General features: G+C 38.8%; 1 protein-coding gene across 1 annotated transcript; it reads right to left on the bottom strand.

Moving 5' to 3' along the window:
* Window positions 1-454: 454 nt before the first annotated feature.
* Window positions 455-10,432, bottom strand: LOC144653216 (fatty acid hydroxylase domain-containing protein 2-like). The gene is made up of 8 exons (XM_078513159.1): window positions 10,174-10,432; window positions 7,371-7,458; window positions 6,532-6,626; window positions 4,406-4,509; window positions 4,090-4,211; window positions 3,558-3,763; window positions 2,784-3,056; window positions 455-1,947 (listed from the first exon to the last, which is right to left on the bottom strand). Exons 2-8 carry the CDS (start codon window positions 7,449-7,451, stop codon window positions 1,776-1,778), a joined length of 1,053 nt encoding a protein of 350 aa, XP_078369285.1. The 5' UTR covers window positions 7,452-7,458; window positions 10,174-10,432; the 3' UTR covers window positions 455-1,775.
* Window positions 10,433-11,698: the final 1,266 nt, after the last annotated feature.

Below are 11,698 nucleotides of genomic sequence, written 5' to 3'. Positions count from 1 at the left end.
GGTTGTTCTGACCACAGCCTGTTCCAGGTGATCATTTGCGGAGCAGTGCAAGGGTTGGTCAAAGAGATGCTGCCCAAGCCCAAAGACCCTTGCCACTATTTGTGCTAATCCTGTTTTATTGGACTGGTCCCCAAATAACCAAATGCCTAGAACAGGCCCTCATCTCTTCTCCTTTCCTCTCCACTTGAAAGTTCCAAGTTGTGTAGCCAAGCATTAGGCCGGGGCTTGATTTGGGGGCATCCCTCTCTCCTCTGCAGAAGCTCCTTTAGTGGGGGAAGGCGAAAAACACTTTTCACCTCTCCCCATTTCCCAGTCCGTACAAAACACGAAAGAGGTCTCTACGGAGAAGAGAGGGGGCGCATCCAACTTGAAGGCCACACCCTCCAAGGGGGCTCTGTGGCATGCTCTCTAGGGCAATTTTAAACATCAAGCATCTGAGGTGTATTTATCAGAGTTTTTAATGCAAATTTATTTAATAGATTTCAAAATTTGCTGAAAACACTCAAGCGAGTAATAATTCAACAATCTAGTAGGGATATGCTACACCCACCCCCATTCCCCCAAAATGGGGGTTACAGTTGCCTAATGATAAACATGTCTGGACACTGGATCAAATGGTACACGTTTAAGACCTGAGCCCTGGCTGGGTTCAATGCATTAAATTCTTGGGCATGGGTGCCTCTCTCCAGCCAGGCCCCAGAAGATCATAGGTTGGATAACACTATTCATTGGATGAATCACTGTCCAGTGAAAATAACAAAATAAACTACGCTATCCAGACAGTGATTTACCTGGAGGATAGTATTATCCATTCTTTGAACCAGGCCCTAGAATAAATATATACTGGCAAATATTTTGAAGGGACTATGTCACGGCTAAGTTAATCTTATGTTATTAAATTTTGTTAAATATTCGCTATGAAACTAAATGTTTGTAAAAGAAATTAATTCTCTGATACTAAATGACAAAACCATAGCTTCCTTGCAGCTAAATGTGTCTCCCAGGCGTCATAAATTAAAGTTACAAGCAGACAAGATTAACTTTGAAAACTGTTCCGCCGGACCATATTTCAAAAGCCCACATCGCAATCCGTTTCAATCTTCGACACTTTTGGCCATCCGTACCTTCTTTTGCATTTGGTGTGTTATTTAAATATATTTTATGCATTTAAACAAATTTGATGGTCATTTCCTATGCCTAAGTTTGGCTAAAATCTGTGACACGGTCCCTTTAATGCTGAGGATAACCTACACATGGGGGGGATACTTACAGGTATTCTTGAATGCTTTACAAACAAATTAAGAACACTGAACCAAAACTTTGTAGACTTTTAATTTTATTTTTAGTTAACACAATGCCCCAGTGGTGTTTGCTCAATAATAACATCATTCTTCACACACTTGAGAGATGTTAACAACTGTACTCTGTTTTTATGCGGCTTTTAATAACACATACTGTTAGGTTCAAAAGCAAACAAACTATTGCTTAAAAACTTAAAAGTAACCATTTTAAAAGACAAAAAGCTGTTGAAAGCCATAAAATAGCTTCACACCTTTGAAACTCCTGTAATTCCTCCTTATTTGCTCTAAATTTTTAAACCATGCATACTTATATATTTGCATCAACTGTAAGTGATCCTGACAGGCTACTATAAAATAAATAAATAACACCCAAAAATAACTTGCCATAATTTTTACAGTTAACTTTTGAATCCTTATTTAATGTTAAATGTTAGTCGAACCATTGTACATTCTGAGAAAAGTAGGACAAACAACTCATTCACTCTTGTTTGGTGACCCTTTCTTTGGGTTGTCAGGAAAGGTTTGTTTTAAAGGAGTAAAACCAAGCAGCATGATGTGTCTGTCATAAGCCTTTGAATCTCTGAACATGACGTCTGTGCCATGAAGGCGATCCAGCACACCAAGAACACCAAAATTCTGAGTAAACCTGCAGCAATAGAATGAGCAACAATGAAACTTTAAGTCTGGTCTACTGCAGTCAAAAATTCTAGTTACCTTGGCTACACAATAACACTACTTTTGATTTATAATCTCCACTAAGGGGACACCTGTTGAGTGAATATCATTGAGGGGAAGACTCTGGGGGATGCTTGAAACATTTTTATACCAGGAGGCTCTGCCCTGAGGTCTAAACCCTTACCCTTTCATACAGTACACCATTTTCGACAGAAAAGGTAACCGTCACCCCATTTCACATACCTACAGAAGGGATACTTTATCTCTTTTCTTAATTTTTCACTTGGATAATCCCTTAAAATAGTTATTATAAAATTAATTGACTGTTGGGTGGGTCTGTTTGAGATATTACATTGTGCAAAGAAGTGCATGTCCGATAGCCTGTAGCCGGCATTCATGCAAGCTAGATAGCCTGGGGCTAGTATATTTTGCAGGCAGGCTAATGGATTTTATTTTTTTGAAGTTCTGGCTAAATTTTTTGAGGGAATCAATCATGCTTAGAAGGATTTTTTTGGGCAAGTGAATATGACTTTCATGCTTGTTTATCCTGGCAATCTTTGCACCCATTGAAAGGTCCTTTCAAATACTTAAACAACAGTTTCTCTACCCTTTTGTATACTTCAACTCGTCAAATCCCTACCCTTTTATATACTTACAGCCTGAAAAAGGTACAGTTGATTTTTGAACCTCGGGACCGAGCCTCCCTGTATAGTCCACTGCAGGGACCCCCCCCCCCCCATATACAGAACACCTACACCTTGTCACTGGCCCCTAGGATCGCAGAATACACTCAGCATTGTTACTTACTTGAGGTGATGGAAGTCATGAGCCTCAGGTGACGGCATAAATGGCAAGTGATAGCCACTGTGTGTGTTGATTGTCGTCATGAGCGCCAGAGAAAACCACATCCAGGCTGTTGCAATGTGCGAGCCCATAATGAATGGACCCAAGATAATAGGACCCAGGTTGGACATAAGATGCTCCAAAGGATGTGCGTATATAGCAACAATGCCGATAGGTGCTGTCCATTCATGGTGAATCTTGTGTACAAACCGGTAAATACGAGGATGGTGGAAAAGCCTAGAGAACAGAGGAAGGGTGAGATTTTGTGCTCACAGAACATAATTCCAAGTTCAACTGCATTCAGAATGCTGGATACTAGAGGTATTTTAACAGTGAAATCCATAGAACCGTGAATGCCTTAAGTTATTTCTGAAATGTTAATTGTTTTGCAACCAATCAGATGCGAGACGCAACCATAACAAACTGCAAGTCAGAGTAATTAGCTGAAAAGTTTGGACTAGTCACAAAACAAAGAGTTGGCTTTTTCTTCCATGATAAATAATTTATCATAATATTTACTGTTAACAAATACTGAAATTGTTATTATAGAAAAACTGCTCAAGCATTTTTATCGTTGTTTCATGACTAATCTTCCAGTTAATATATCTCTCATCTGATTGGTTGTGAAACAATTAACATGCCAAAAACAGTTTTAGGCATTCACGCTTATATGGGTTCTGCTGTAATATTCTGATATATCTTTTAAGACTTCAATCTAAAATGTATTTTGACACATACCTGTGGCTGTAGTAGAAACCAACTTCTTCCACTAAAGTGAAGATGGCAATTTCAAACAACACCCAGTGAAAGCTGGGTAGCTCTGGGCTAAAGGAACAGCCACGCCAGACATACACAGGGTGCAGAACAAGGGTTACAATTCCACCGACTACAATCTGGTTAAACAAAACCAACTTCACTGTCCGCATGAACTTCTTGCGGTCAAGCTGGGAACATAACAAAAGCATAGTACTTTTTAGACACACCATGGTTAACTTGTAAAGTACAGAAAAATTCATGTCTGTGTAAAAAACCTTTATAGCTGGGTCTATTTTGCGAAAGTTGTTTAAAAGAACTTATAATCCATGTAAACCAAAGTTATGTAGTCCATTAATAAACAGCATCAATTGGAGAACTAAATAATGGGACATAGTGGCCACATAAGTGACTAAACCAGAATTTTTAGCCACAAAGATGCTAGTCGCATCAATTGGTGACTCTTTTGGTCGCAATTTCAAGCCCTGATGACAGTAATAGCTTGATATAAACTCACAGGCTGATTAGCTCCATCCTGAATTTTATATTGTAAGGCCCACTTGGGCCAGCCAGTGAGGTCCACAAACAGATACAATGCACTGAACACCCAGAATACAGTAAACGTCACCACATTCGTACCTTCAAGATAAAATACAACATTTGAAGAGTTAGTTTTCCAGAACATGTTACACTGTTGTGGTTTAATTTATTTGGATAATTATCATTATTATTTTTTCCTTTCCTTACACAAATTAAAAACATTTCTGGTCCGTCCTCTGCTATGGCTAAGCTGTTTCCACAGTTTGCTGTTATTATAAAAACCAGTCTCTTACCAACAAATGACAATAGAAATTCATCTCCACCAAATAATGCATGGACTTTCTTCCACCAGCCTTGCCACAAATCACCAGATGCTCCCCAGAAACGCTCCACATGCCTAAGATAAAACATGTTTGTTTTTATTCGAATTTCAATGTGTCTCGAATGCAATTTAGGCAAAGTTAACATCAAAGCAATACTTGTCCACAGCCAAACCAGTCACATGCCTCTACTGTTGTGCGTCAATTGACTGCTTTTGTTTGCCTGCAGATTTTTTTGAATCCTTGCTCCCACTACCCCTACCCATGTGTCATGGTATTGGTTAGTTATTAAGTATTCCACTGACTGTGTCAGTGTGACAGTGCCTGATGGCTGTTGCTTTCAGGGTTGCCATGGATACCTCCTGGTCATGCCAGATTGCTGCCTTGCTGCCTAGCTCCACCAACCTTTAAAGCACAAGCTCCAAAACTCATCTTTTAGTGATGAGTTTAATTTTTTTAGCTTCACATCAAAGGACAAAGGATGATATGTTAAAATCTGACAGGAGGGACCGGGTAAAGGCATAATCCCTAGAATAATTGAAGAGCGGCGGGAATAAACGGCCCCTGGACTTTCTGACTAAATCGAACATTATCGAAACAGCTCCAAATTGCGCATGCAGGTTTGTTTACGTGTGCTTAACAATGTCCTGTCTTTCATTTCACTGGTCTTTGTTTCGTTTTTGAAAAATTACACATGCAAAAAGACAAGGTTTTTGCTCGCGCGGCTTCTTTTGTCTTTTCTTTTACAAACGATAAACAAAGGAAACCTTTTGTTTCTCAAAACGATGAAGTCAGCTAAAGTTTTGGGATTACAGGCCTAGCCCCAACCCCTTAGCTTAACCCTAGCGAAAAAAGCTTAACCCTAAACCCCAAGGGTTAGGGTTAGGGTCTGACGCTAGGGTTTCATTTCAAATTTAGGGTTAAAAAGCTAAACCCAAGTTTAAGGGTTAGGGTTAGCGTTAGCGTTTCAAGCCGCTAGCTTTCACTGCAGTCTGCTTGCGGTTAGCTTCTTTTTGTTGTTTCGGGCAAGACTATTGTAATCTGTTCCCGTTAGCTGTAATTTTGAGGTGAAAGTGAAATAAAGACTGATTGTTGATTGAATACGTTTGCTCGTGTTGTCACATTATACTAGTTTTGCTTTCAGTTAAGTGCCGCCGGCTTGCTCTCACTTCTATCTCCACTCCTTACATCATCACACATCTACAAAATCCCGCGAAAACAAGATAAACTAAGGCACGAATTGATTGATTGATTGATTTATTGATTGATGAATATTTAATGAGGCACAGAAAATAATTTTGCAAGGGGAGGTCCCCCCCCAAACCTATAAAGAATTTTTTAAAGTCTAAAACCAGGTCACTTCTCGGCAACTTTGTCGCGGCAGAACCCAAGCAGACCCTGTAAAACTCGCGTTGACGAAGTTCCCGGCAAGAAACCTCTTGTTTTAGGCCTTCTATGCGGCCAGGCTCAAACTACCTTGTTTGCAACGTTTTTTCCGAAGCGCTAAACAGCGCTGTTGTACAAAACAAAGGCAGAAACATCACTCAGTTCTTCGAGCGATGCTGTAAACTTACGGGTATTCAGACTTAATGATGTCCTTCAACCACCTGGCAGCCGCAATCGAGCTTAAACTATAAACTTTTCCGTTTTACTTTCACAGACACGCCATTTCGCTTAATTCAAACTCTTCCGCCTCTAACATGTGACCTTACGTCACAATGCAGTATCCAGTCCTACGCTACTCAAATCAACAAAAGACATGCGCAGCGAGTCGAAGAAATGCTTGTTAAATGGTTTCTCGTCTTCCGTAGACGCTTAGAAAACCCTACAGGGAAAGATGTACACGCGATGCGTTGGAAAACTCAGACTGCTAGCTGACTGGGAGCACGTAAGCTTGCAAAATGCCTTTTTTTTGCATACATAATTTCTGAAAAACGAAGAAAAGACCAGCCGAATGCAACACAGGACAGTGTTTAGCACACGTAAACAAACCTGCATGCGCAATTTGGAGCTGTTTCGATAATGTTCGATTTAGTCAGAAAGTCCAGGGGCCGTTTATTCCCGCCGCTCTTCAATTGAAGATAGAAGATGTCACTCACCAAGTGATTGTATTTCTTGCTGCTGCAAAGCAAATCAAAGCTGTACCGACAACAAAGGCAGTTTTCTTCAAGGCGGCAATAACAGACTTGTTATCCTAGACAAAAAGTCAAAAGCACTTCAATAAGCAAAAAATACCCAATAAGAACATACAAAGTGTTTTAGATGATTAAGACAAGTCATTAAGAGCCCTCGCCTCATAAGAGATTGCTAAATCTACACCAAAAAAAATTAAGGTTGCATCAAAGTCCACCACTCTTTTTTAGTTTCTGCCTTATAATAATATTAATTTATTAAAATTTATATTCTTCTCTCATTCCAATTATCCCACATATGTTTAACTTTGGAATTCTGCGCTAGTTGTAAAACAACAAATCCAAAATCTTCAGGGATTTTCCAAACTAAGAAAATGCAACATCTTTCACTGGATAGAACGCTGAAACTTTTATTGAGGGGATATTTCAAAATAAGACTGTATCTCAAGTGTAAGTGAGCTATGTAGTTACAGAGTTTGACCAGCAGCACACTATCGTCTATCAGTCCTAGCCTCAAAAGAGTAATTCTCCTTTCAAATATCCATTACATGTTGCAATGTTAGTTTCTAAGAATTTTGTATTACATCAAGACAATATAGGCTATGAATGACTTTCTTTATTCTTATCACCTGTTTGCTTGTAAAACAATGTACTGATGCAGTAGGAGAAAGAAGATCTTGATCACTTAGTGAAGTATAAGCTAGGTAAATTGACTACTCCCCCATCCGTACTAAGGGATAAGCTATATCAAGTGCACTATGGCACAGTGGGGTAAAGTAAAGCATCAACATTGTTGTAGTTCATACCGGTGGAGGTGCATTCTTATCTCTTGGTTTGGCCCAGTCTGGTTCAGGCATCACTGGATTAGTGCTGTCCACTGCAGCCATGCTAAAACTGATAAAGAATAAGATTTTTATCAAATTTAATAAGGCAACATTTCTAATTTGCTCTTTGAATGTCATTCAGGCATCATTTGTATTTACTAAAGAGACTTTAAGACCCACTGAAAGCGTTCTAGTTTCCGGAAAATGTGACTCGCTGCCTTGGCAGCAGTTGTATCGATCAGTTTTAAAAAGAGGTCCAAATCATGATTAACATATATACCTCGAAATCATGATAAACATATATTTTCAGACCATTTCATGATATTTACACTGTATGTTTACAATGTATGTTTATGTGTTAAACTTCAGGTTTAAACACATTTTTGACAAAAATTTATTTAATTTGTGTGGCAACTACCTTTTAACAGCCTAGTAGCAACTCGTGATCTCTCACACTGGTTTACAGTGCAAGACAAATCCTAAACTGGATAATTTAAGCTGAATCTTTGGTTTTACAATTACTGTATTTTCTCGGTTATAAGGCACACGTTTTTTTCGAGGAAAATCTGTTTCTTCTTGGGAAGTTTTTGCCAAAATTGGGGTGCGTCTTATAGCCGAGTATTTTCGCCCAACAAAATCTTATGGCCGCCATTTTACCGGAACTTGCAGTTAGAACAAGAAAAAAGAAAACTCTTAGTGTTGGTCATTGACTTTCATTATATTTTACACCTCTAGAACAAGAAACAGCAAGTTTCAATGCTTACGAGTTGACAAGTTTTGGTAACAACTGCTAATGTCAGCATTATATTAAAACAGACAAAGAAAATCAAGCATACTCATATTAAACAAACCTTTCTCATCGTGGAAAGTTGATAAATGACTTAAGAAGACAAGGAAAACACTAAAAAAGCCTGAGAATCGTTGAAAACCACTCGATAAACAAAGTACAAAGCGATATGAAGTATGCTTGAGAACTTGGTAACCAAGCTACAAACTCAGTGGTCACTGGTAACTACACATCTGCCAGGTTACCAAGCAGCCAAGATCGAAGCATGAACGATGGAAAGATGTTTACCTCGAGCGAATTTACGTCTTATATTGGCAAGAAATGTTACCTCTTTACTTGAAATTGTGCCAAGGAGTATGAGCAAAATTCAAACATTCAAATTCTGTAAGGAGAACTGTCCTTAAACTGATGACTGCATCTTTTTAACTCCCCAACTCATTGCGTCTTATAACCGAGTGTCTTCAGAAAATTTTCAGTTTGGAAACTTAGCATGACAAAGTTTCTAAGTTTGGGTTGCGTCTTATAACCGCGTTATAATGAATGCTTTTCTTGCCTTCATCTTGAGTGAAATTCAACTCTGAGCAAAGTTTAATAAAAATATTCAAGTTTCTTTCATATTTCAATCTATAGTTCAGAATTTTTGTCTGTTTTAAGCGAACAGATTTGTGACTCACGTGTAATCTGAGACGAATCTTGTCTGGCTGTTGTCTGAGAATAATTTATATTTAGCTATTTCCAGTTTGGCGTGTTTTGCCTGCTAAGGGAGTAATAAAATTACTATACCGCTTCTGAAAGTACAAAAAAGTATTTTCATTAACGTTTAAAGTAAGTGAAAATGTTGTGTTCATTTCTAATTAAGGAATTCTACAGTTTTGTTTAGGATGAGCTGTTTCACACCATTATGAATTGTAAAATAAATGTTACCGTTTCATTTTTTAAACAAAAAACGGACAACCAAGCCCTCAGCAGGGCAACCAAACTCAGGGGTTAGGTTGTCCGGCATTTTCCATAAGGACAACCTGGATTTTTTTCTAATTTCGAGCACTGCTTATAACCGAGAAAATATGGTAATGTTATTTGTAAATTTGATACACTACCACAAATTTCTTAATGATCACAATTTATTTTCAGTTTTCACAAAAGTATTCAGTTACAATCATTAATCATGGTCCTAATAAGCAGACCATGTGTCATACTATACTGGCAATTTGCACGCCACAGCCAGATTTGAGCATTTTTCACGTGTCTCATGCTAATTTTGGCTCAAATCACATGTCAAGCACAACCCCTTTACCACCTGGATCATACATTTACCCAAACTGAGAGGGAGACTGGTAATGATATAAACATTGCCCTCCCACACAACGCCCAAAGCCCGGGAGATAATCAATGAAAATTCCAAGAAAATCACTGAAATTTTCGATAAGGTTTCATGTCCAAAAAGCAAGTTATCAGTGAAGGGTTACGATACTCATAAACTGTTTAATACATCGTCTGTTTGATCGTAATGTGATCGATTTAACTTAATAATTTAAGAAGTTATACAAAAGGATAAACGAAAACGTCCGCATTTTATATCTTACATAACTTAAGCTTAATTTTACCTTCCAAGTACGATTCAAATAACCCTTATAGAACTCTTATATCTCCAATAAGGTAAGCACAGTATGTCAAATATTCGCATATGATTTCATATATTTGGACAACAGTCAAAACATTGACAATTCCGCCATATTTGATAAACACCAAGTCAGAAAAGGCGAGGGCATACGTTAATTACTAAGTAGCGTCGTACACAATATTAATCCTAACTTTGAAAAGACTTTGCCAATTTATAGTTTCGTCAAAGTAAGGAAAGACAACATAATTATGAAAAGAGAAAGGAACATAATTTGAGTGAACATTTCGCGGGAAGACATCAGGGCTGCTCATAACTTTGCGGGTCGGTTCGCCGTTCCAAACAACAAACCAACCACTCATTGTGAATTAAATACTTACCTTTCCTTTGAGATCTCCTGATAGCCACAGCCTCCGCCTTTCCCTTTATCCCCTGTAACAGATATTTTCCTAATCAACCAAGTCTCGCGCTTCAAAGTTCACCTCGCTCTGTTTGTTGACAACATTGATAGTCATGTGACTCGCAATTGGGTCCAAAGTCCCTCGAGATCAGACCAATGACGTCATTCTCGGTATTCAGCGAGGAATTTTTGCGCTCTTGAGTGACCTTGAGAGACCTTGAGTATATTTCTCCACAGCAAGTCCAAACAAAAGCAAAACAAAGCTTAATCAGTCAAACAAGTGTTTTTGTAATGACGAAACAATTGATCAATGGCTCACAACATCCGCGCGCTGTTCCGCGCGCTAGAGAACTGCAGTTTATATTTCGAGGACCCAAACACCCTATAAACAAATGATGAACACCGACGCTTTTATATCGGAGCGTCGCCAAAAAGTAAGCACGGCGCGTATTCTTTTCACCAGGCGACCACTTGATCGTATTCAGTTGAGGATCGGGCCAGTACAGTAAATCCACCTTGTAGTGGTCCAGTGCGGGCTCATACACCGAGAAGTGCAAGGGAAGGGGTAGGGGTAGAGTTAACTTGTATGGACCTCAAATGTTGGTGTTCAAGCATAACAATTATGGATTTTTTTTCTTTTTAATGTTTAGAAAAGTTCGGCTTGCTACACGATGCTAGTTTGGGAGCGCGCTCACAACAACAACAACAACAAGAGTCATTATTATCATCATCATCATCGTCGTCGTCATCATCATCATCATCATCAATCTTTATTGATACAAGAAATCGTATCATATTTACATGGTCGTGCTAAGAGTCTTTTAGCAGCCCATAGGATGAAGAAAAATAACAGTGCAACGTAAGAATTGCGGTCACATCAAAATATAATCAAACTTTACCCTAAAAGGTTAAGACATGGAACAATCGAAAAAACGGGCGACCCCTTAACGTTCCTTAGCAATACTTTAAAATATAAAGTTTAAACATAGAGGATTCGAAAGTTACGAGCGAAACATAAACAATCCATAAAAACTTAATACTTTTCGCTTTTCCCGATCGAAAGTTGCGAGGGAAACTTTCACAATCTGTGGTAAGTGTTACTTTAATACTATAAAGGGTTAAAACATCGAGCGACCGAAGGCTACGAGGGAAATTAAGTACTCGATTATCTATAATCGAACGTTACAAGTGAAGTTGAAACTCCATCATCTTGATCGATCTGTTGTAAGCTTAAGTACAGTCGAAGCTCTCGTAAGCGGACACCCTCGGGACGCGAAAAAATTGTCCGTAACTGGAGCTGGCCGCTTACGAGAATGGTTCTCGTAAGCGGCCACTAGAAGTGTAGGGGAAAGATGGCCGCTTACGGGAACTTGCCCAGCTAACAATAACCGGGCAGACGTGGATGATGACAAAACAAGCACTAAAATATGATACGCTAATTACTGTAAAATCACTGTGACGAATGGCGATGTGAAGTTTATTTACAAAAACAAGATACAAGGGTA

This window comes from Oculina patagonica, chromosome 5, assembly GCF_052425735.1.
Source record: "Oculina patagonica isolate OP01 chromosome 5, crgOcupat, whole genome shotgun sequence".
NCBI lineage: Eukaryota > Metazoa > Cnidaria > Anthozoa > Scleractinia > Oculinidae > Oculina > Oculina patagonica.
Note: the sequence above shows the minus strand (reverse complement) of the source record. Positions and strands in the feature narration are given on the sequence as shown.

Coding starts and splice junctions, on each gene's coding strand:
- LOC144653216 (XM_078513159.1), bottom strand. CDS start 7,451: ATGGCTGCAGTGGACAGCACTAATCCAGTGATGCCTGAACCAGACTGG. Junction 3,057..3,557: donor GGTTTCTACTACAGCCACAG/GTATGTGTCAAA, acceptor TCTGTTCTCTAG/GCTTTTCCACCATCCTCGTA. Junction 1,948..2,783: donor CATGACTTCCATCACCTCAA/GTAAGTAACAAT, acceptor CTATTGCTGCAG/GTTTACTCAGAATTTTGGTG.